The sequence below is a fragment of the Protopterus annectens genome, chromosome 5.part0 (genome assembly GCF_019279795.1).
Source record: "Protopterus annectens isolate FY-2018-M chromosome 5.part0, PAN1.0, whole genome shotgun sequence".
Classification (NCBI taxonomy): Eukaryota; Metazoa; Chordata; order Ceratodontiformes; family Protopteridae; genus Protopterus; species Protopterus annectens.
In genome coordinates, this window is record NC_056735.1 from 1,250,755,317 (window position 1) to 1,250,781,959 (window position 26,643).

Genomic DNA, 26,643 nt, shown 5'->3' on the forward strand with positions numbered 1-26,643 from the left:
AAAATCATACATGTGTGTGATATATATATATATATATATATATATATATATATATATATATATATATATATATATATATATATATATACATACACACATACATATTAAGCCAAGCCAAGAAAGCAAACCACTCCAAATCACAAGACTTTCAGATAAAGAAAACATTAATTCTGTCACTAATGAAAGATCAGAAATGGAGGACGAACTACATTTATGTCCTGCCACTACTCTAGTTACTGTATGTAGAACAGGTCAAGCAAAATAACAAGCAGGATGAATGACAGTTGGAAAAGGAGTCCAAACACTATGTGCAATACACTGTAAGAGTATCATTAACTCTCTTTGATGCCAAACATGAAAGCCATTGTCCTGAAACACACACAACTCAACCAGCATATACCAAGCTACTGTCTCCTTGAATTGACTCAGTAGTGCTGTGAAGGGAGTTCAGACAGAGTGCCATAGCAGTGGTAGGAGAGAAGCAGTTTGGGAGGCACAGTTGGTACTTTAGTCAGTCTTTTTGACCTATCTGTGAAAGAGCAGCTGCATTCACGATTGTAAATGTTTGAGCTTGTAACAGGGGTGTCCTTGCTACAGCTCAGCAAAGCTCCTTCCAGTAATTTCAGGCTCCTTCCAAAAACTGTAGTAGTGGTAGCAGGGAGCTCATTGCTACAGTTTTTTTTTTTTTTTTTTGCTCTTTCAATTTGAGGAGTTTTCGTTTTTGTGTTTTGTTCCTCAGCATTGGCCAGTGGGATACCAAGTAGGGTTATTAAGCAGGGTGAAGCTAATAGTTCGGTCTGCATAGGCATACACACTTCTGTTTGTATCTGTTAACAGAAGTACACTTTTTTGGCCCTGATATAATAGTATATTGGGTTAAAAGTAATGGAAAGGAATGAGGGGACACCTTGAAAGAGAAACCCAGACATATTTTTTTTTTTTTTTTTTTTTAACAACAAGCTTGAATTAGAGGTCCTGGCTTGCAAGCCAGTTGGAATACAAAAATCTTGCTTGTAATTTAGAGATCATGATCAATTCAGTTCAACACCGAGTAGTGGTGCTGTGGTAACATTGTCGCCTCACAACAAGACGTTGTCCTGTTCGATTCTCAGCTAGAGCGTCTTGTGTGGAGGCATGCGTGAATGGGCGTCCCTTCGTTGAAGGTTGTGCGTCAGGGCTGGTAACTCAGCACGTAAAAATACACTACCAAACATTAGCAGATTGGAGTTCCGCTGTGGCGACCCCTAACCGGGATAAGCCGAAAGACACAACAACAACCGAGTCATAGGACTTGACAAAAGCTTCATAGGTTCGTAGGAAGTTACTAAACTATTGGCCCTAGGGCCTTTGTAAGCCTAGCCATCTTATACCCTTGTTCCCTTATCGACCATGTTGTATGGTCTATATTTGCAGTTCTGTGATCAGCACCGACTGACATAGGTGACACCGTCTGAGTAAATTTACTGTCTCCCATCCAGTTGTCTAAATTATGCTCAAGTATGGATCATTGGGGAGCTCTGCTTTATGTGAATTTGGGAGTTTGTTCCAGAGGAGTGGCAGTCTTTCGGAGACATCTCTCTCTCTCTCCAGCATGTCCTGTTAATTTCGCAGGCTAGGTTAAAATCCCTAGAGTGAGTGAATCTTCTCCTGTTTGACTTGCGGATGTGCAGCATTTCCATTAGGGCAAGGTCCAAGACTGCTATGTAGACCAGGCACAAGTCACCTCTCAGCAGCTTAAAAGATATAGTACAGTGACTGGGCCTTCAATCCTGTCCATGTAGGTGTTGAAGGCCTTGAAATTTCTTGGTGAGAAACCTCTGAGGTCTCTCCAGCTGCTGCAGGTGTCTGGTGAGGTATATAGAGTCGGGAACACTGTACTCTGTTAGTGGTCTGATGAGGGATGAGTATAGGGGTGCTGCAACATCCTTGGCTCTGGATGTGATGCCCTAATTTATGAGATGTGCATCATAGAAGGCCTTCCTTGCCACTGTGGACACATGGTGATTGAAGTTAAAGTTGCTGTCTTCCCAAGTCTCTCACCACAGGGTTTGAGCTAAGGGGCTTTTGTTAATATTGTAATTTGCAAGTATTTCCCCATTTGCAGAAAGGAGTAGCACTTTTTTTTTATTTAGTTTAAGCCCATGGCTTCATACCTGCATCCCAGCAAGTGGCATTTATCCGCACAATCCGTGTGATTCTTTCAGCCCATCACAACTTCCTTTGCAATTTTCTAGTGCTTTATCGTGCATCATCTTGTTCTGTTGTTCTACCTGTTTGTGACAGCCCACATGTCCTGCTTTGTGACACTCCTGTGTATGACAGCCCACGTCCTGCTTGGTGACACTCCTGTGTAACACAGGATCCAGTTTGGAAACCATTGTGGTAGAATTTCTTAACTAAACATGTGAAATGGTACAACTGTAAATTTCATTCCCAGTCAGGGTGATCCTGATGAAATTACATTATTGTACAACTGTTTTTGATGCATTATTTTCCTACAGCATTCTCCTACTCTTTGTGGAGACGCACTATGCTGTGGTTAAAAATAGTTCTAAGATGATTTTTTTTAAATATTACTGGCATTTCAATGACTGCACTTCTGTATAACTCTGTTATATTAACCCTTTTTATCAAATTGCTTATTTGTAACACTTTCTTATAATGCTTTTTACAGCTGATCTGATTGGCAGGCTATATCAGTATGTGAGTGTGTGTTCATTTTATGGTTAACCAGGCTGGTGGGCTGATCAGAGTACCCTTTTCAGCCACAACCTGGACCAATCAAAAAGTATAGTATATAGTCAAAACATGTATTTCATAAAAATTGAAGTACAAAGTATTGTTTATTGTATTTCAAAAATATGTAAAGATGTAATACATATAAAGAAATATTTATAAGTATGTATAATATTCTGTCCCACTTTTGTCTTTACAGAACTATAGTGCCATGGAAAATCTTTCGACAGTGCCTTCAGGAGGTCCATCCAATCAGCTCTGGATTGGAAGCAATGGCTCTTAAATCAACAGTCGATTTAACATGCAATGATTATATTTCTGTGTTTGAGTTTGATATCTTCACTAGATTGTTTCAGGTACGTAGACTGAAAACTGCAAATTTGCCTGATACATGACCAGTAAAAGAAACTGTGAGTGATAACCTGCATTACATATTAAAATGGTTCTTTATCCTTTTCAGAATATGCATGTACACTATGCTACAGATTTTGACAAACTATTTTTAACACAAACTATTTTAAAAACAAGACAATGTTTTTTTTCACGCTACTCTACATCTTACAAATTGTGCACTTGTGCGTGTTTCACATTGTTAAATCACACTGTTCACTGCTGCTGTATTATGTACTCTTCATTACATATCACTCTTCTTATTGACAGTTACAAGTTATTTCTCTCTTTCTTGTTATAACCAGTTTTACTATTACTCATACTATACATTGCTTATGAACCGCAACAATTCCCTCCCAGTAACCTATATGTGATATTAATTTGTTCTGGCACCATACATCATATCTTGGTTTTGCCTTGTTTTTCTAAATCTTTTTTTTTTTTTTTACTTTTGCTTTCTCCATGTTTGGTGATAGTTTTGCTGCTTATTCTATTACCTGTCTTACCTTAATTACTTTTTAATACTCTCTCTCCCTTCGTCAGTGGCCTCTAGCTGGGTTTTGCTTTGCTTCTTCCATTTGTGATATTTCTTTGCATGTCTATCCCAGTCTTTTTTTTTCCTTCCCCTTCAGGTATTGAGCTATTACTCCTTTACCTCCTGGCTTGTTGGAGAGACTTATCCTTTCCTTTTTTTTCAGGTTTGCATTCGTCTCTGTCGTCATAACTAACCTGATTATCTCCTTTTCTTTCTTCAGAATCTTTTCCTCGTACCTAATAAAAACAGCTTTTGGCTTATCTACCCTACCCTGTTGCCTTTTTCCCTTTAACAAGTGTTTTTAACTCACTCTTCATTCTAGTGCTCTGCATCTCCAAAACATCCTTATTCCTCTTTCTTCTCATCATTTCCAGCACTTATCGTCTAAACCTCTGTGCATCTTAGCTAAGCTTGTTTGGGTATAAGAATATCCATGAGGCATGTCTATGCAAAAAAATCTGAATGTGGGCTTTGGTAACCTACATCAATAAGCTTAGTATGTCCTCCCACTCTTTTTCTTCAGTGTAAGCTTCCATTTCCAATTCCCTTTTTTGTTTTTTCCCTCCTCCTCTTTCTTCTTGTCTTGCCTTAACTAGTTTCTCCTTATCCTTAGTAATCCCTTTGTCTGATTCCCATTCATTCTTATCTTTCTTATATTCATTTATTTAATTTTCATTTATTTTCTTACCCCACACATTCCATTTACCTTTGACCTCTTGTTATTCCCATTCCAGCCTATCTTCCAACTGAAGTTTTCCATCTGCCTCTGTTAATAACTGAGGTCGGTATCCAACTATGTCTTCATGCCCCCAACTGGGGATAATTCTGTCCTTCAACTTTTCCACTGTGGGTCCCTCTATTTCTTAGCAAAAATTCTCTGTTCCTCCTATTCTGAGTTTTTCAGCAGAACTCTTATGTCTCTCACTTCCCTTTGGCTTTCTTCTGTGTCTGTAATCATTTCCTTTGCGTCTGCTGCATACCCTACATCTGTCATCTTATAATGTTTGCCATCAAACAAGCCTGCAGGTTGGTCTGCAAGTCTGACTCCCAACTCGTCCTTTCTCTACTGGCTGTATTACTTTCTGCCACACTACCCTTGCTCTTTCTCCATCCCAAGTAAAATTTCTACACAGTTTTGACTTTTTTTCCCAGTGATTCTAGGCCTAACAGTGTCCAAAATGCATGCTCTGCATAAACAAATTGCAGTGTGATGCTCACCTGATCCACTTGTGTCAATGGGTCTTTGGTCTGTTTTTACCATTTTCCATCTTTTCACCTGATTTTTTGCCTTTAGGTGTATTCTGTCATAAGTAATTTTAATGGTTTCTGATATGTGCTGGCTAACTATATACCAAGGTAGTTTATCTGTTACTCTCAAAACCCATCTGTCCTCGTTGTCTACTCCCTTCTTTCACTCTAGGCATCTGATATCACATTTGTCTTTTCTCTTTTCACCTTGTATTCTTATATTTTCTCAATTTTTTAATATCAACCATACTAACTCTGTGTTCCACATGCTTGGTCATAGCTGGCATAATATCTGTGTAAAAGTGTGATTTTTTTTTCCTGCCCATCTATCTAGCTGCAACTTCAAACCTATATTGCTATCATACTTGATCGAATGCCTTTTCCATATCCAGAAAGATGAGGGTTTTCCCCTCCCCCACCAGTTGTGTATCTTGTATCATTACTAGTGTTCTAATGTATTTGTAGTCTTTCTTTTTCCCATCATGTTTTAGCTTGGTGTACTATTTTTTAATAGCCATCCTAGCTTGTCTTTTTGAATTTTCTTAAAACACTTGTAACCAAACCACCACAAACCAGCTTACTCCAAGACTTGTATAAAACAAAAAACACTGACCAGAAAAATCACAGCACACAGAGAATTTAATAGTTTGAGCACTTTCGTTCCAGTAAAGCAGCAACTTCCTCAGAAAAAAAGTAGCAACTTCCTGCATTCCTTAAAAAGCCTTAAAGTTGCCAAGCATTACAAAAATTAAACACACATAAATTGCTATTGTAAAATGAAGGAATAATGCTAGAACATGTTTAGAAAACATTTAACAACAAAGCCCAATAAATGAAAGACATTAAAATAACATATTGCTGTCTAAAGTGTAAAATTTAAAATGCTAAATACTTTGGAACACAAACCTGTATAGAACCCCCCCCTAAAACCAAACTGCAAAAAGAGGCATGCACTACATGGTGGCAGGTTACACCAAACTGCTAACCATTGGTGGGAAATTTCTGGTCAAGGTTTTTTTTTTTTTTTTTTTCTTAAAACAGTTATGATTGTCTTGTGTTTGAGATGGGTCTGGACAAGGTGAGGTATGTGCGTTATTCCCTTCCTTAGGTATTATGGTTATAGTTGGGCGTTGGCATAATGGTTGAAGTATTTGTCACAGACACAGTGTACGGGGTTTGACTCTCACCTTTGAGGGAAATTAGCTAAGCTCAAAATAGCCCAGAAAGAGAACTATGCTATTATATGTCTATGGACCTATTGCTGCCTCTTTCCATGAGCCTCGGGTAGTGGGCATTCCCCATCATTACTCTCCTGAAGAGCTTTATCAGTCTATCATTAGTTTCTAGAGTACTGTTCGGAGGCCATCATTCTGTGCTTTTTTTCCCCATTGCCATCCTATCCCATACTTTCAACACTTTTTTCCTAATTATAGGGTATACCAAGTCTTTTGCATCTTCTATGTTTTCAGTGCTTTAAATTGCTAGGTACACTCTTCCTCCTCTGTTCCCCCACTTAATCTTTGATAGTGTTCTTTGTAAAACCCTCTAAATTCATCTAGTATCTCTCCCACTGTCTCCCCAATACTTCCTTCCCTGTTTGGTTTCTGTTTACTCCTTTCCACCTGTTATTGCCCGAATCTCACGAGCAGCACTTTTGTTGCCTTAGGATTAGGGCTAAAATACAAGTTTTCTACTGCTATTTTGTTTGCCTGTATTTCTTTATTCTGCCAATTCTGCAGTATTTGCTTTATTTTTATCCCTGTCTTTCACTTTGTTTTGATTCCCTTTCTTCTTTCCTTTTCCAGTCATGATAGCTCATTTGTTGTCTTGTTTACTTTCCTTTCTCCTCATATATTTCTCAGTGATTTTGTATCCCCATCTTAATTCATCCCAACTCTCTTCCTTTCCGTTCTCTGGTAATCTAATTTATTTTCCGGTTATCTTTGCAGTCCATTCCCTGCCGTCTTTTCTGTCCATTCCCTGCCGTCTTTTCTATCCATTCCCTGTTGTCTTTTCTGTCCAATAGATATGCGAGTTATTTCATTATGTCTCTGTTTATTGGCATTTGTTTACCTGGAACGTTCACTGGGACAGGATAGCCCATTTTCAGTGGAGGCCCAGGAAAAAAAGCTCCAACAGAGAAGGAGGTACATTAAATTGGTGCAAATTATTTGATTAGGACTTATACCACATAATAACATACTACATAATTCCAATAACCAAATGACACACCAAAAAACTGATCAAAAGATGATATGGCAGACAACAATTGGAAGACACAAAGCTGAGGCCGGTAATAGCGTAAAAAGAGATTATACTACATAATATTACAAGAAAGAACAGACAGAGAATAATATACAAAATTCACAATTTACAAAGGAATTAACATGAGTTGTGCTGTGACATGAAAGGAAAAGTTTGATGGTCGGGTAATGAGCATTTACAAGGAAGGAGCTAGTCTTAAACAGAGCAAGCACTCAGAAACAAAGAAGTATGACATTTTGTTCACTGGATGGAATATGTAGCATTGTGAATGTAGGAAAGGGGAGAGAAGAAAAGAGAAGTATGAGAGAAAGAAAGGGAGATAGAGAGGGATAAGAGAATGATGACCATGAATAGAGAGGGGAGAGAGGGAGATATGGAGGAAGAATGGGGAGAGGAGAGTTTAGTTAGAGAAGGAGAGAGGAGAGAAAGTAATAAAGGCAGTGTATAGAGAAAGGAGAGATGGAAATAAGGAAGAGGAGGAGGAGGGTTTTGGTTAGTTAGAGAAGTAGAGAGAGGAGGGGCTTCTCCTTGTATTGCTTTAATTATGCTGCAGCCACTGAATTATTGGAGAACATTAGGGGTTCTGTTGTACATTTTGCTACCAGATGTCGGTGTGCTGTAGTAGTATAACTTCTGTTTAGGTGAGCCCAGCAGTTATGTCCGATAATAAAAGGTGTGACCATTGCTCTTCCCCTTTCTATCTTGTAGTCTCCTTGTGTCCACCATTCCTGCTGCTTTCAGGTGTTACATTAGTAACCTGCTGTCCTCCTACATTCTGCTCTTGTCTGGGTTTCTTAGCCACTTCATCTCTTCTTGTGGTATTCCAGTCCCCTACGTAAATAAACATTCATTCCTGAAAACTCATGATCTGTCAGCAGTCGTCTTAGTAGTCCTGTTGCTGTATCAGGGAATATGTACTGCTGCCATTGTAATCTTAATCCCATTTATCTTTCCTTTTATACCTGCCAACCACCCCTTCCTGTCCTGTCTTCCATTTCCATGGACCATGTAATCTTTATTTTTTTAAACAATGCCACTTCCATTCATTTTGTTGTTTCCCATGAAGAACTTGCCTCAGTCACCCCCCCTTAATGTTCTATGATTTTCACTCATAAAATTAGATGTTATGTGATCCTATCTCGCCTACATTCTGACTGATGGGTTCGGAGCCGATCCCTCGGCTCCGACTCTGCACGCTTATGCCAAAGAGCGAAGTCTCTTATTGGCTGAGCTTACTATATCCCAGGATGCACCACTACCAGTCCCCCAGATCTCGTTTGCCGCTAACTAGCAAAGACGTGGTCTCGAGCTGGCTGAGCTAAGTAGTGTTTTTCACTAACTTTTTCTGTCAGGAATTTTCTATTTCTATAACAAAAAGCTGTTTTAACGGCTATTCCGTACTTTTTGTGTGTGATTGGGTATTTTTTGTGGTAAATTTGTGTGTGATTGTGTGTTTGTTCTGACTAGAGGCCCCCCTTGAACTGAAGGGCCTTTCCCTGTCAGTAAATTTAATTTCAAATCCTTAGGGGTTCTAGGATCCCCTTTAGTTATTTTTTCTGTAGTTGTCGGACTGTCAACCTTAATTGACAACCGTGAGCTAATCGTTGTAGTGACAGTCAATTTATAAAAAAACAAAACAGTGTGTTTTTCTGTGTTACTGAATTTGTTGCTATAATGTCTCAGGCTCCTCGGCCTTCGGGCTTTAAGAAGTGCACTAAGTGCAGCTTTAAAATGTCTATCACAGATGACCACTCTCTCTGTGTTTATTGTTTGGGCGCTAAACATTTGCAGGAGTCCTGCAGCGTGTGTCACGCGTTTTCCTCGAGGGTCCTCCAAGAGAGGAAAAATAAACTTATTTTGAAAGGCCTTATAAAACCCTCTTTTGAAGAAGCATTAGCGTCCTCTCCTTCTCCTGCAAAAAAGAAAAGGGCGTCGGCTCCGACCAGTCCGTCAGACCCGACCGCCAAAAGACATAGGCAGGCTTCTCCTTCGGCTCCACGGACTTCGGAGCCGAGGGCGGAACGGTCTGCCTCGATGCCTCCAGTCTCGACTCCTCTGGGTTCGGAGCCGATGGCTGGGGCATCGAGAGGCAGGTCACCTTCATCGGCTCCACTGATCTCGGAGCCGATGAAGGTTGTCCGCTCAGACACTTCCTCCTCGGCGCCGAAGTCCTCCTCGGCACCGATGGAAATTGGCCTGTGCTCTCCTTCGGCGCCGATAGTTATCGAGTCGCCTCGGAGCCGGTCCCCTAGTCCCTTGGAGCCATTGGAGAGACCTACTCGAACCCGTTCGGTCTCCTCCAGGTCATCGAGGATGTCAGATTCGGACATAGACAGGGTGCTCCAAAGACTGTTCCAGTCCCCAGTCTTTCAAAATTTGTTTCGCTCCAACCCAATTGGCTTCGAGCCGATAGCCCACTCCATTGCCATTCCTCCTCCGACCGCCCGGCTCCGTCGGAGCAGGTGCTGATGGAGCCAGTGGAGATCCTAGGGTCGGCTCCGACCCTTACTCCAACCCCGGCCTTCGGGTCCGAGTTTAGCACACGGACTTCTTCGGCCGGACCCGGGGGTGACGTTTCGGGACCTATGCTGTCGGTTCCGAGCCTCCCTCTGGGTGCTTCGCCGGGACTTCTGTCTGCTATCATGGCTCGGGACCGGACACTCCCAGGATTCTGGGGTCCGGCTTTCAGAGCTATGAGGAGTGCCTTGGCCAAGTCTTCTTCGGCCATCTCTACGGCTTTACCAGCACCTTCCCTGGGCATGGAGACTGGGTCTTTGGCAGTTCCCCTGTCTCTACGCAGCGGAGCCCCGGGGCCTGAGGTTACCCCCACTGGGGGTTCCCCTCCTGAGGGTTCTTCGGAGTTGTCTTCGGGAGAGCCCCCAAGGAAGAGATCGTGCAAGAGGAAGCACGTGGACTCCCCCGATGAGTCTCTCACATCGGACACTGATCTTGATGATGCGGAGGGGTCCCCAAAGTCGTCCTCGGATGATGTCTCATTTGCAGACATTCTAGAAATCCTTAAGCAACGAGGCGGCTGGAATTCCAAACCCCCCTCCGTTGATGAGTCAGTGTTTCTCAAGGCCTTCGGGGCTCAGCCCTCCGCCTCCTGGGTGTCTCCGCCCTTCGACGAGCTCCTGGATTTGGTTTGTCGGAGGGCGTGGGAACACCCAGATACTGTGGAACCAGTGCCTTCTCGCCCTAACAAATTTTTGTCTGCCCCACCTGAGAAGGAGTTCTTGACAAAAGGCGTGGCTGTAGATGCCATGGTGGTGGCATCTGCTACCCAGCAGGACGTGGCAGAGGCTTCAACGTCCGTCCATCCTCCTAATAAGGAGTCTAGGAGCATGGACCGGTACGGGAAGCGCACCCTGACTTCAGCGGCCTTTACTTTGAGGTCTGTGAATTATTTGGCACATTTCACCAGACTACAGAGGGATCTGGTCAAAGAGCTCTCAGACTCCCTCTCAGGTAACCTACCTGAGCAGCTAGCCCAGTCGGTTAGCTCTCAGTTGGCTATCCTTACCTCGATTTCTAACTCGTCCATGAGGCTCATTTCATATGCGGCCGAAGGGGCGGGCAGAGCGGCAGGCACAGGCGTGGCTCTACGGAGACAAGCCTGGCTCCGTTTGTGTCACTTCGCGGAGGCCTTCAAGTCTTCCTTTGCCGACGCTCCCTTTGATGGGTCCTCTTTGTTTGGACCCAAGGTAAAAGACACTCTTACCCGCTGTGAGCAGGAGGGAAAGACTTAATCTGCCGTAGGAGCACGTTATTCCACTCCCTTTCGGCCTTATCCCAAGGCTAAAAGAGGAGGGAAGATGTGGTTCCGTAAATCACAGAAATTCTTTCCCCAACAGCAGGAAGATTCCCCTTCCAGAGGCAGGGGACGGGGAAATTATTCTGGAAGACGCCGTCCCAGAGGCGGCAGAGGCCCCCGCAACAATGGAGACCACGAGTCCTTTCGTGGCTCTTCAGCCTCCCACACTCCATGAGGGATTGCCCGGCTGTGCTGCTCCGGAGCCAGTCGGGTGCCGTTTTGCCAAGCACCTAAAAGCCTGGGAGTCTATTACTCAGGACAGATGGGTGCTTCGGATTATTGCCGGAGGTTACACCATTCCCTTCACATACTCACCCCCACCGTCCAAAAAAATCCCGGACCCACCACCCAGTCAAAGGGAAATTGCAGCCGTAGAAGCTTCAAAGCTGCTGGAAAAAGGAGTCATCCAACCGGTCCCCAAAGACCAGATCGGATCCGGAAACTACTCAAGGTTCTTTTTAGTGCCAAAAAAGACAGGGGACCTGAGACCCATATTGGATCTCAGCAAACTAAACCAGTTTGTCATGAAGTCCAAATTCCGAATGGTCACCTTACAATCCATTCTCCCATTGTTGGAGAAAGATGTTTGGATGTGCTCCATAGATCTCAAGGACGCCTATTATCACATACCGATACATCAGGCGTCCAGGAGGTATCTGCGCTTCAGCCTGGGAGACAGTCATTTCCAATTTTGTGCTCTGCCCTTTGGTCTCACCACAGCCCCCAGGGTGTTCACCTGAGGAGTCTCGGATTCCAAGTGTTTCCCTATCTGGACGACTGGCTCCTGACTGCCACCACCAGGCATCTACTACTAGAGAACCTACAAGCCACCATCTCCCTGGGTGCTTCCCTGGGAATTACATTCAACTGGTCAAAGTCTGTCTTGCTGCCTTCTCAGCGCATAAGATTCATAGGAGCAGAGATAGACTCAAAATTGATGCGAATCTTCCTTCCTACCGAAAGGATACAAACATTACAAGGTCAAGTCCGAGCCCTGCTTCTAAGATCCAAAGCCCCAGCCAGGTTGGTCCTGCAACTTTTAGGTTCAATGTCTGCCACGGTTCTCCTAGTTCCTCTGGCAAGATTGCACATGAGAATTCTTCAGTGGCTGTTATCGACACAATGGTCCTTTCAGGATCTCCCCTCAATCATCACATACTGATTACAGAAACGTGCAAACGGGACCTCCGCTGGTGGCTTCTGCCATCCAATCTGAATCAGGGAAGACCTTTTGTTATGCCCGTCCGATAGCCACCTTGACGACGGATGCCTCCCAGACGGGGTGGGGGGGGCATTGTCTGGGCAGGTCAGTTCAGGGTTCTTGGCTTCCAAACGAAACCTTTCTCCATATCAATGTGTTGGAAATGAGGGCTGTACTTCTGTCCCTACAAGCCCTCCACAACTTTCTCCCTCAAGGCATTATCGCTATCCACACAGACAACATGTCGGTGGTCTGGTATCTAAACAAACAAGGAGGGACCAGATCTTACCCCCTTTGCAGAGAGGCCATGAGGGTGTGGGAATGGGCAGTGGCTACCAACCACTTCCTGGTAGCGACCCACATTCCAGGAAAATCCAATGTATTGGCAGACAGACTGAGCAGGACTATTCTTTCTCCTCACGAGTGGTCCCTGAATGAAGCTGTAGCAGCTCAGATTTTCAAAAGATGGGGGATTCCGTGCTGCGACCTGTTTGCGACACCACAAAACACGAAGTGCAAAAGGTTCCTTTCCTTGACCCCGCGTCAAGGGGAAGCAGCTACGGATGCTCTAGTCCAGCCTTGGCCAATAGGACTGCTTTACGCTTTCCCTCCGGTTCCACTCCTTCCCAAAGTCATCCAGAAAGCTTCCCAATTGGGGTCCACAATGATTCTAATTGCTCCGTACTGGCCTCGTCAGGTATGGTTCCCCTACCTACAGAAATATGCTCTGGACGGTCCCTGGTTTTTGGATCTAACTCCGGACCTTCTGATTCATCAGTCGGGACAACAGCACCAGTCCCTTCACACTTTGAAATTAGCAGCTTGGCTCCTCCACTTCCGACCTTAGTCAGAAATCACACCTTGGACCCTGAAGTTATTCACATTTTATCTTCAGCCCACAAACCCACCACTAAGAAATTGTATCACAGTAAGTGGAAGAGGTTTGCTATCTGGGCTCAACTCAGAGGCTTAGACCCTATTACTGCCCCAATACCAGACGTCTTGAAATTTTAACATCCTTGTTTAATCAAGGATCTTCAGTCTCTACTATTAAGGTCCAACTAGCAGCTATCTCCAAATTTCACGAATCCATAGACCCACCTTTGATGAGTAGCAGATTATGTAAAACTTTCATGAAAGGTGCTGTGCTTTTAAGACCCCCAGTTTTTCATCCTGCGCCTCCGTGGGATCTTGATTTGGTACTTAGTGCCTTAACATCTTCCCCTTTTGAACCGGCTGCTACATGTGAGTTGAAATACCTGTCTTGGAAAACTGCCGCCTTAATTGCAATTACCTCTGCAAGAAGTGTTTCAGAACTTCAAGCCCTATCTATCAAACCACCATACTTGATTTTTCACAAGGATAGAGTATCACTTAGGCCTAATCCATCTTTTGTTCCAAAAGTTTGTTCTAATCTCTGTCTCCAACAATCTCTAGAGCTACCAGTTTTCTTTCCAAAATTTTCAAACAAAGCGGAATATACCTTGCATAAGTTGGATGTTCACAGGCAATTGCGCTTCTATCTAGACAGGACTCAACAGATTCGAAAAACAGACCAATTGTTTGTGTCCTTTTCAGATAATAAACTGGGTAAAACCATCACTAAAGCTACTATTGCCAAATGGCTTAGAGATTGCATAACTCAGGCTTATTCCTCTTCAAATAAGCAACTTACAACATCCGTCAAAGCTCACTCTACTAGAGCTATGGCTACCTCTATTGCATTTCATTCCAAGCTCGCTATTTCTGAGATTTGTGCTACGGCTACTTGGTCCAACCCGCACACTTTCATTTCCCACTATAAATTGGATGTGGCATCTAAAGGGCGAGCATCATTTGGTTCCACGGTACTCAGGAGTGTTTTCCAGTGAGCCACCCAGGATTCAGGTGCTAGGGACGCTGTCCCATCAGTCAGAATGTAGGCGAGATAGGATCACATAACATCTTTTAGTTATGTACTCACCATAACTTCAGATGTTTGGGATCCATCTCGCCTACATTCCTAATACCCACCCTCCTTCCCCCTGCCTTGGAGATCAGAAGAGATTGAACGGTTTGAGTTCTACTGTTTTTTATCTTGTTTCATCTGGCGATGTTATATAAGCAGGGCGTGCGTGTGTGCATGTATGCGGACAAACTAGATCTGGGGGACTGGTAGTGGTGCATCCTGGGATATAGTAAGCTCAGCCAATAAGAGACTTCGCTCTTTGGCATAAGCGTGCCGAGTCGGAGCCGAGGGATCGGCTCCGAACCCATCAGTCAGAATGTAGGCGAGATGGATCCCAAACATCTGAAGTTATGGTGAGTACATAACTAAAAGTTTCTTGAATTGCAATAATGTTCTTTTGTCATTTTAATATGTGCAAATATTCTTTCTAACTCTCCCTGTCAACCCATTTACATTCTTGGACTTTATTAAATATTTCTTCTTCAATTATTTTATTGATGCAATTTTGACTTGCTTGCCTCTTACCTGACAACTATTTTCTTTCCTATCTTTTTACGTATACTGTTTATCTGCCACCAATGTACATTTCCATCTTTTTCCAGACTCTCTCTTTCAAGGGCTCTTCACACACACACTCAACTCTGTTTATCTGCCACCAATGTACATTTCCATCTTTTTCCAGACTCTCTCTTTCAAGGGCTCTTCACACACACTCAACTCCCTTTTAACTGTACACAAATTTACACTTGTTTCCTTTCTACATAAGAGTATTTTTATCCTCTGGATGGCATGGCCACCTCTTTGTCATTGCAGTGACAGGGCATTAAAATGCATTAGGTTCCTGTGAATCTGCTGGATTTTTATTTTTCTTGTGCCTACTCTTCCTTTTACTTGTTACTTTTCTGTTGCCTCCTTCACTGTACCCTTTGCTTAACTCTCCTCTTGCACTTTCACCTATATCCTTTGCTCCTTCCTTCTATCCCTTTATTGGCCATCGTTCTTCCCTTATTCTATAGAATTCTGTATTCTTTTTGTGTGGTTTACTTTCTTACCCCCCATATCATTCTATTTAGGTTTTCCCTTGACTTTCTTGTCTGACCCCCCTTCCCATTCCTTTCAGCATTCTTCCCCTTTTTATTTACTATTCCTGTTTTGTGTTCAAGCTGTTCAGTTCAGTCCCTCTTTCCTTTGTCAAATCTTCATTTCCTTCTTCCCCTTTCCTTATATGTTATATTTTTTTATTTTATCTTTGGTGTATTTCATTTACGTTTGCAACATTGTCCTTTTTTATAGATAAGCCCTTCCCATTCCCAGCATGCCATCTTATCAGGTTATCTAGTTCTGAATGTATGCTGATCTTCTCCTGTACTTCCCTTTCAGTTTACTCCATCTCATTCTTCTTGCTTTGTTGCCTGATTGTAATGCCTTGTATTCTTTTAGTTATTTTCTGATTTTTCTGTCACCCTTTTAAAGTCTCTGATCCTCCCTTCCTTATGTTTAAGCCCATCTCTTACCGTTATCATCCTACTGTCTTGTATCCTTTTTCTTGACACTGTCTCACCTGTTTCCACTTCTTATTCCTTGTTGGCATATTATTGTAACCACATTTCCTTAGTCTTACCTCCCCTCTTCTCCCGTTATATTTTGGCACAGTCCATTTCCTGTTTTTCCCTTTATTTATTCCAAGTGTTTTAAATGGGTATTCTGATCCATATAACAACTTCCTGTAGTTTAAAAATATATCTTTTTAATTTTTTATACCATTTTGTGCCCCCTTTTCCTTTTGTGTGATGCATGTTTTTTTTTTCTCCCCATTGTGTGGTCTCTCCTGCTCACTCTTGTCCCTCTCGCCACTCTCCTTTCACCAATCATGTGGCACCGGTAATACAGTATACATTTTCCTTCCCACAGTGAATAATCTGACAACATTTTCATGCAGTCTTATGCAAGTCTGTTTTGTATTTTACTGTTTGTGTTTACAGTCTCTCTCAGCTTCATTGCATCTTACCTTTCACGTTATTTCTGTCAAGACTGCTTTTTTCAATTGTAGTTCGACACAATGTGATCTAATTTTTCTTCTTGCCTATTTTATACATTAAACATTTGTAAATGGCATACTTGTGTCCATTTAGTATCTAAACTCCCCCTTTAATTGAAGGTATGTTTGTGGTTAGTTATATTATAAATGCTTAATAGTCTTATTCCACTGAATCTTTAGTATCCCATGTACTTTCTCCTTTTCCCTGTACCTTTCATATTGGGATCTTAAGTGTGTTTTATAAGAGGCAAGAAGGAAAGGAGCAGAGGATATTTATCAGTTAAATTTTTTCTGTTTGTATTTGTTTATTGAGTAAGGGAAGACAAGTTTCCTCTTCCCGGCTTCAGTCCTACCTCATGTCCCAGGAGCCATCTTCCACTTTCTGTTCTCCAATTAAACCCGTTCTATGTTTTTTTGATCTTTTCGCTTTTTCTGTATACATCTTCATTGCATGAATAAAGGCATGTAGGAAAGGTCCTGGACTATGTATACGTCTTCTGTCACTTTCAGCTTTTTTCCAGGCTTTCAGATTTCATTTAACACACTTTCCCTCAGTTCACAAGTCTGGAAGTACACTGTCTTCTCCTGTCCTGACTGCTATGCAAGTCTGTGTGCTCTCGATTTAGAGCTTGCTTCATGAAGTTCCAGTCCAGCTCTCAAGTAGAGCCTTTATTGCCTTCCCACAATCTGCTTCCTCATATTCTTTTCTGAAAGCCTGGTTAATCAAATGTTTTTTTCCCATCTGGTCCCCTCCTTCAGGTCTGCTGTGTTTTTTTTTTTTTTTTTTTTTTCTTCTTCAAGGCAATCTAGCCGGGCTTCAGCAGAGTCTGCTCTGGCCCTTCATTCCTCATTCTCTGCCTGCTGGTCTTGTATAACTGTTGCTTGTTCATTGAGCGCTTCCATCACTTCCACTAACTTTCTATCTTTTTGTGAGGCTAAATTCTCCTTTAACAAATTTTTTCCACATCTTTAACACTCACCAGGTTGTCTCCAAAGTAATGTGGTCCTCTGGTTGTTTCTCTGCTCTTTCTATCTACTCCAGTTTCACTCTTTCCTCTCCTTGAGCACCTGCTCATTCACTGTGATAACTCTCTCTCATGCAGCTTTCACTGCAGATCTTTAAACACTTGCTTCCCCCCTTTTCTTGATTTTGTGGATCTCTGGATGTAGCTTCATTTACCTTGGCACCATACCAACATTTTGATAATAATCTTCATTTTGATTATTAGAAAAACAGAGTTTATGCTTTAATGTACAAACTGGCAGTGCCATTGAGCAAGAAGGATTCTTAATAGCATTACAATAGTGGATTTTTTACTTGCCTTAGGAGAGTTCACAGTCAACTGTTTTTCCTGAAAGAGACTAAACTGAAAACAGCATAACTTGAAATATGTGAAATAAGCAGCAAGTTGAAGCTAATGCATGTTTACGGAGGTGTAGCTGGAGAATTGGGCCACTTGGGTAAACATCCAAATGTTAATCTGTTTATAATCTGATGAGCAAGGAATTGCAAGAGCTTGTGAGTGCTGTATCAGCTCTGTATTTTTTGTTCAACTACATTTTTAAAAAGCAGAGCAATATGATAGACATTTTACTGTCTTAAGTGATTATAATAATTTATTTGACATCTTGTAAATTGTCACAATTTTTAAATATTCAGTATCTCATCTAAATTGGAGGTGGCCTCACCTGTGCTGTAGCACAGAATGTTTATTGAAACACTTTATTTGGTCTTCATTCTAGCCCAGTGTGTGAGAGAAGTGTAAGGATATCGAACAACTCAAGGCAAAATTCTCAGAAATCAATCCACCATCGCCTTGTTAGATCTGGTAGTAAGCTGCTGCCCTCCTCCTTGTTGCATTTGGTATTCAGATTGTGCCGTATAAGAATTTGGACACAGATTGCATTAGGGTCAGATACACCAGCAACTCCTTTTAGGCTTTGCAATGCATGTAGGATACCAGACAGCATGATAGTGTACATTTGGGATCTCTGACTGTGACTAAAGTTGCAAAGTATGTTTAAAGATATACACATTCATTGTATCCCTCTTTTCGCAGAAACTGATGCCCCCCCCCAAAAAAAAATCTAATATGAAGTAATGTTTTATGTAAACACATTTTATACTGAAACACTGTGTAGCATTTTAAGCATTGCTTCAGTATGAAATGACTGGAAATTTCTTTTCATTTTCAGCAAAACCTTTCTCCTTTTCTTTGATTAGATAGAAACTTGAAAGTTTAATAATGGTGTTTACATCTTTTCAGTCATTGGCTTTCTAACTGGTCTTTCAAACAGAATGCTTGAAAAAGTCTGGGGTCTGCACTTCTGACTTGACCATCAGGATGTTTTGGATCTGGATGCACCCTCTTCACCACCTTCTGGAAATTTGTTGGCGTGCCTCTTTAGTTGTTTCTTTAGGTACTTCTCTTGACTACCTGTTTGCCAATAACTTTTTTGTGTATTCAGTCCAGTTGCTGTGAGCCATTTTCTTTCTTAGCAAGATATCCTAAACTTTCCAGCAATTTTTTGCCATCAGTATGAGTAATGGTAGATTTTGGTTGGCTGTTTGTAGAACTTTATGTTCTCACTTTAGCCTGTCTTTTAAAGGTATCTGTTTTACCTTTTGATCCTAGCAGTATTTTCTTTTTAAAATGTCTATTAAATCTCATTTTAGATAGTGACATAGAAAGGATGAGAAGAGAAAACAAACCATAGTAATGTTGTTCATGCAGTGTATACCAATGTTTTATTTTTAACAATTATTCATGCTGACATTACATAAATTGCTCAAGTCCCACCTTCCCTTAAACCTCGTTCCTCCTCCAGAACATTATTCTGCATGTATTGTTCCCATAAATTCCTTTTATTATGTAATTTGCTCCTTAACATTTCTAAATATTTCTGCTTCCACCTCTTTCCTTTCCTTTACAGTTTAGTTGGCATTGGTTTTAGATTTTTTTTCTAGGCAAGTCAAATCCTGTGCCTCAGCTCAAAAGAATAATTGATGATCAAATACTCTTTTGGGAATTTGCCTTCCAAAAGTTTATTACATTCTCATAAACATGTTCCCAATTACCAATGTCTTTCCTGTCACACACCTATCATTTGCTGACTACTAGAGGAAAATTCTCTGACGTCTGCTTGGGATATAAAAATAATACCTATGCAAACGCTTCCAAGCAAAAATCTTTTAACCTTCTGGACTTTGCTTACTCATGAGCAGTACAAATGTCATCTTTGTGTTCCTTCGTAAATTGCATTTTCATACTGACTTCCCAATCTTTTCTAACCCCCTCTGATTGATTTTTGTAGTTATCATGCAATATTTTGTGTCTTGCTAATTATCTCCTTAACAGCTTCAGTTCTAGCCTCAACTAAAAACTCTAAAAACTAAATAGCTAGTCTTTCACTTATCACTTCTCTATTCCTTTATCTTTGCTTATGCTGCTATTAAGCCCTGGTATGGAAATGGCCTCTAAGCCACAGTTCAGACTTCTGCTTGGCCTCATTCCACTTTATCTTTCTCTCTCTCTCTTGTCCCAGTACCTCGTTTCCTTTGCTAATTTTCTCCAGCAAGTTTCTGCCAACTCTTGCCTTTGTTTTTTCTGTACCTCCTACTTTCAGTAATCCCTTATACATGAAATTTCATTTCTCCATTCCCATGCTAGCTTAATTTTTAGAATATTTTCTGCTGCTTTATAATCTATATGGTAGTGGTTCTCACTAAGGATCTACATACAAAATCCTCCTCTCTCTGTGTTTCTCAATCTCCACTTTGATTTATTTTTGATTTAATTTTTCACTTTCCACTTTGATTTATAACCTTCTGCTTGTGTTACGTAAATGAGCCTTAACTGCATAGCTCTGAAGTATTCCTTCAAATATGGAAGTCTAAACCACCTTGTTCTAAGGGGAGAATCTTCTTATCCCACTTTCCTATTACCCTTTTTCTCTATCATATAAATTACTTCAACTCTTAATTATTGTCTTCAATTTCTTGGTTGATAAGAATATTCTTGACCTGTATATAAAAGTAAAGGGGCTAAGCTTATATCTTACTAATCCTTATCCATAATAAGGAGCTTTTAGTTTTTCAGTGTTGTATTACCTTTTGTTTAGTTTCTTCCCCTCATATACCTAGCTTCCATAACAAAATGCTTTTAATCTCTACACCTAAATGCTTCATCTTATGTCCCCATAAATGAGTAATGTTGAACTAGTTCATGTGTGGGGTATGTAGTTTACTGCTTTGCCTTCATGAACTGTTCATCAATAGCTTATATAATTATCTTCATTAATTTTGTATCCTGAAGACTTAAAACACCCTCACAATGTTCTATATCACTGAAATGTCCTTTTCTGGATTTATGTACAAAATGTGATGATCTCCATTTAGTCAAATTTTCTTGATTGCCATACTGTTATATACTTGAATTCGTGAGTTTCTTATTTTCTTTGGCAGAGGCTCAAAATATAAACAAAAAAAGAAAAAGGAACAAGAACATTCCTCCTTGGTTACTCTGTTCAAACGTATCTTGTTGGAGAGGAACACTCCCACTTAAATTCTTGCCTCCATCTCTTCATATATCCTCCTAATTAACTGTATTGGTCTGTCAGCGAATGCAGTTATTACTCTTGCCCTTCTCATAAACTCTATGCTGACTCTGTTGAATGTCTTCTCTGCATCAATGCCCACCGACAATAACATTTTCTTGCATTCAGCTTCTTTTTGGACCTTCATTGTTCTAATGCTGCCATGTTTTCCTTCCCTTCACAAATAAACATTGGTCTACGTTTATCAATTTTGGAAACACTTTTGCCATTCTTTTAGCTAGTGTAGACATAAACACTATAATCATGGTTCAAAATTGAAATGGGTCTAGATGACTGTGGATGTGACAGATCTTTACCCTATTTGGGTAACATAGCCACCGCAACTTTATTACATGCAACTTTCTTTTTAAAAGTGTTAAAGATAACCTTCCAGATTTTGAAAAATTTCTTCCCTCGCATCTTCCACATTTCCCCAGGAATTCCATTTGTGCCTCAAGACCTCCCAATCAATTGATTTTTATACATTACTATTTTTATCTCATCTTTTTTCTGTCTTGGTTGTTAATTCTTGAGCCTAATTTTCCTCTATCCTCATCATAATTAATTAAATCTTCCATAAATATTTCTGTTTGTGAGATTTCTTGGTTTCCACATTACTTTGTAGATACAGATTTTCATAAAATTTCCAAAATATCTCTAATACATGTCTGAGATCTCTGGTTATTTTTCTGCTGGGAAGCTCTCCTAGTTTGACAATTGTTTTTCTGTTGCTTAAGTCCTACTAAAGATAAAGATATTGTGCACTGGAGTTATCAATAGTTGCTTAACAGCAACCTTTTTAAAGTCATGCATTTAGCTAATTGTTCCCTTATTTTTACTTTAGCATTTTACAGTTGTTTATTATTCTGTGAGATTCACCTAATTCTGTAATACTTCAAAATTTGTCAACCCATTTTCATTTTGTTCCATCCACTAGCTATCATTTTTCTAATAACTCTCTAATCATTTCCATTACTCATTCCTTAAATTTCTCTCTTACAGAAAAATAAGTAGGAAAACAATGTCTCATTTTTACTTCATTACCCTGCATATTTATTTGTGCATAACCAGAAATGATTAATGTTGATGGTAAGATATTTATGGGATTTGGGCAAACAGCATAGCTCTGCTCCTCACTTCCCTAATTCACCTAAATCAGGTGGGTTTTGGCAGGGTAGGTTGGCTGAGGTTAACATACTTAACTCATTCCCTTCAGTACAGCTCTTTTGAGTATTGACTTCAAGTGGGTGTGGCTTGAGCCTTTAAAAATTAAGTTATTTTACAGTTGTAACGTAATGCTCATTGACAGAGGTCACAAATTAATAAAATTGTGTTTGTTGTTGTGTATGCTTCAAGATCAAATATTCTGATACCTTGTATATAGCATGATTTTTGGAACTGTTAATGCAAACAAGCAATATTTGATGCCTAGAGATGCAGTAGGAGGTAACTGCAAAAATGCCTGGAGATGCTCTTGGCTGTAATGAGTTAAGGCAGTATCTTGGGTAGAAAGGGCCCAGCTGCTAGGCACTCCAGAGAACTATTATCCGTAGGTACTGAAAAAGGATTGGCCAATGTCACATGGCCTTATCTTAGACAAATGTTATCCCTTTTTAATTTTCCACTTTTTTATTGAAGCTATAATGGCTTTTTTTCAGAGATCAACAGCAGTAGTGTAGGTGGGCTATATATTTCAAACTCATTGAAACTTTGTGTCTTGCCTTTTGGCCCCCTTGCTAGCTATTGTGGCCATAGTGTGGTTAGCGGTAGCTGTGTAGAAAGTTTTCACGCAACTCCTGATTTGTGGACAGATATTGATTCTGGTGGCGTAACATTGTATGCAGATTAATGTTTTTTCCAGATCAGCAGAAGTGTTTTAGCACTGGGTGGTGAGTTCTAGATAATTGGCAGGGTTTTTCAGGATATAAAGTTAATCCATCTAAATCAGTATAAATAGCATCTAGGCTCTCTTCAGCCTTTTTTGAGACTGTTTCATATGATAAGGTTAAACCCCCCTTTCAGATATTTAGGGATATGGCATTAATCCCTAAAGAAACTCAGGATAACAGTGGTCGCAGCATTCAGCAGTAAATAGATCAACATTTACAAGAGTGGAAAAATGGTTAGTTCATTTTGAGATTAGCCTACTCCTGAAGATGTTCTTGTATCCTTAGATTTTCTACAGTCTTCAATCTCAGCCTATCTCTGAAGGGTCATTAATAGAATTCTCATGGGCAAACACTTTTATCTGGATGTTTTGGTCTCCAGCTTTAGCACAAAGAAATCTGTTCATTATGTACCTCAGGCTCAGGGGGGAACCAGGTCCAGGATCTTGTGGTCACATATCAGGTGGGAACTCTGAAACTGTATTTAGAATTTTTCTCCTTTATGTGCTTCCCTCCATGGGCATATAAGCTTGCAGTAGCTTTGCACACTAATCCTATCCACTTGTGAAAACCAGGACTGATCCCCAAGGTTACACAAAATACTTCCTTTTTGTTTGTCATAGCTGTAGGTTTCCAGAGTTGCCTTCAGTAGATTGGAAGGTCACAATATCTTAATACTACTGTAGGACTATAAGTGTCTGTTTTAAAAAGATAGTGCAGTCGGGTGCATTAGTTCTTACATTATCTCCATACTGTTCTCTCACAGATTTTCAGTCAGCGTGGCTGTTTCCATTGGGGTCATTGTGGAATAGGAACCCAGTTTTTACTTTTCAGTTTTACACTAATCATGACCTTAAATCACTGGCAGATGTAGAAAGAGTTTACATCACCTGTAGGTCATTATTTTTATTACTATCTGATAAATCTCTTTGCTTAAATCCATATTAGACCAACAAAGTATTTTGCCAGTTCTTAACTCCCCCTTGTATCAAATTTACAAACAAGTTAGCAGAGGTACTTTACTCAAGAGATTTCATCTCCACTCTAATTGACATATTAACAGGCAGTAGAAAGGGTTGGTGGCAAACTTAGGGAGGCTGTAACAAGAAAAATAACCAAAATCCTGTGAAGGGTATTAGAGGTATTCAGAAAATTTATGAAAATGTGTATAAAGCAGAGAAAATGGAAATCAAGAAAGAGCACAAATGGAAATGTTTGTGGAAGACTCAAGTGTACCAAGGTTAGAAGTAGATGAGGCTCAACAATTGACAGTTAAAATTGGAAAAGATGAGATTAAAAACAGTGATGTATAATCAATCTGCAGAAAAGTCTCCAGGAACAGATGGTATTCCTATGGAAGTTAGGAGGGAAAGTGATAAAGGTTGAATTTTTTTAAACAGTATTTTAAAAGGAGGAGCAGCACTAACATTTTGGAAGAAAGCTGTGGTGGCTGTAATACCTGAAGATGGTACCCAGCTTCATATAGACCTGTTTCAGTTTAAACCATGATTAAGTGTTTGTCTGTACTAACTTAAATTGCAAAGGTGTTGCCAAAATTGACGGATGTGATCAGTCTGTTTTTGTGGAGGAGGCAGACATTTGAAAGCATTAACAGAACAATGATGATCCAGAGGGAAGCAGAATGTAGGAAAATACCACTGTTGTTGGTGGGTCTTGTTGCAGAGAAAACATTTGACAGAGCAAGCTGGGATTTTATAAGTAGGGCAGTGGAAGCATATCCATTCCCTGAGAGAATAAAAAGGGTATTTAGGAAGATATTGAGGGATTGGAGGCAAGAATTAGTGTGAGGGCTTCTCTGTTTTAAGTTGTGCTTGAACAGAGGAACCGGGCAGTGGGTTTCTCTTTTCCATTTGGTTTATATGTAGAGCCATTAACAAATAAAATAAGAGACTCAAAAATTCAGTGATATAATTGTTATAGTAATCAAGAAAAGTTGGCTTTATTTGCATTATTTTGCATGTGATAAATCCAGAAAAAGGACATTTCAATGTTGTGGAGTATTCTGAAACATTTTCATGTCTTTTTAGGATATAAAATTACTGAAGATAAAACAAAAGCTATAGCCATAAATTATGCACCTACACACAAATTGTTTTAATACTCATTTATGGGGACACAGTAAGATGAACTGTTTAGAAGTATGGATTAAAAGGTTCTATTATGGCAACTAATGATATGTAGGAAGAGACCAAACAAAATGTAATACAAAAACTGAGAAAACTGTAAGCTCTTGTTTATGGATGTTAATAGTAAGGTGCAAGCAGTGAAAATGTTTTGTCTGTTTAGTTTTATATACAATGCAGGCATGTTTTTATCAACCAGAGGAGAAGTTGTGGGCAATACTTAGAGCTAAAGGAATTTGGGAGAGGAATAGGGTAATGGTCAAGTGGGATGAGATTCTTTCAGTAGAACAAGGTGATTTGGGATTACCTGATTTAAAGGGATATTTTAGAGCTACAAAATTAAGACTCTAGCATAAATTTATAATTCAAAGTGGAAAGAGATGATGAAGCAGGGGGAAAATTTATGAAATAAGGAGAGTGGGATTTTGGATCCAGATCATTAAGGAGAATAACAGCCATACAAAATATTATATTCATAATATAGCAGAAAAAAATTTAAGAATTAACCAACATGAGAATAGAGAGAGGAGATTTTTGCCAAAAGGGATGACTACAAGTAGAGTATAGAAAATAGGAAGGAGTTGGAATTTACTGGAGAAAACTTGCAAAAGACCCAAGGGGCTGGGAGCAAATAACTAGAGAGGGAAGGGTAATAGAATGGGACGAGGCCAAGAAGACATTTGGACTGCAGCCTAGAGACTGCTTTCCATACCACGGACTGATATCAGAGAACAGAAGGGGATAAGGGAATCCTAAATGAGAGTCATGCTCTAGTAGAGGTTTTAGTTGAATCTAGAATAGAAGCTGCTTTTAAGTGAGATAATTAGTATGGCATATAAAATATTGTATGTTGAAATTCTTATTGCTTTGAAAATTTCTTGAATTTCTTGCTTTTGTATACTGTGGATTATTACCATATGCTATCACATCAGGACTTCTGTATTTTGACATGAAGTAAGTGTGTTAATCACACCATTGTTTTTATAATGTATGTTAACTTAAACTACAAGAAACTTTGAATCTATACAAAATCAGTTATACACAGCATTAGAATTGGAACAGATCCATTTTACTTTGCTCCTGCTTGAATTCAAGTAAGGAAAACTAGAATGTACAAGGTAACTGGGCCATGTGGCCATTTATGCCTTTCCAGTATCAGCCCTTAGATCTTGCCTCCTTTTGCAAGGAGTGACGGAGCATTAGTACCTGGAGTGAATTTATGAATACCCATCCTGTTTGTCTAATCCCTTCCTAAAAGAAGACAGTGTCTCACATTGCTCGATTTGGAGAGGAAGTGTATTTCAGAGAAGGGGTAGTCATGTGACATGTCTCTCTCTCCACTATGGTGTGCCTATTTACTGAAGCAGGCTCAGAACTTTGAATCTAGTCTTCACAAGACTGTTTGATGTGTGGGAGAAATGAGAGGTCTTGGACTGTTGGATCCCTAAAAGGCCCAGAAGGCAAGGCACTGATCTCCCCTAAGGACTCTGTAAGACACTGAATACAAGGACAAGGCTTCCAGCCTTGCTTGATAGATAGCTCAAGTTCTAAAGTCAAATGAACTTTTTTTCCCCAGGATGCTTTGGGGTCTTTGTAACTGCTTGATATTGTAGTAAAAGGCATCCCAAAAGGAACATTATATTCTGTGATTACCTCATCAGTGCACAATAGAATGGTCAGGTCATCTTTGGATCTAGAGGAAATAACATTTGTGATCAGCTGCACCAGATAAAAGATGCCCTAGCAACTGTTAAAATATGAAGGTAAAGGAAGGAGAGTTATTTACCTGTGTTCCAAGGTCTCTCACAACATCTTCATTTTGGAGTGGTGTAATTTCTATAC

General features: G+C 40.3%; 1 protein-coding gene across 1 annotated transcript in view; it reads left to right on the forward strand.

Annotated features, from left to right (window-relative positions):
- Positions 1 to 26,643, forward strand: part of CBLB (Cbl proto-oncogene B) — a 1,559,167-nt gene that overhangs the window by 242,667 nt on the left and 1,289,857 nt on the right. The window contains exon 4 of the mRNA XM_044071985.1: positions 2,936 to 3,092. Coding sequence (XP_043927920.1) covers positions 2,936 to 3,092 — 157 coding nt within the window. The remainder of the gene's footprint in view (positions 1 to 2,935; positions 3,093 to 26,643) is intronic.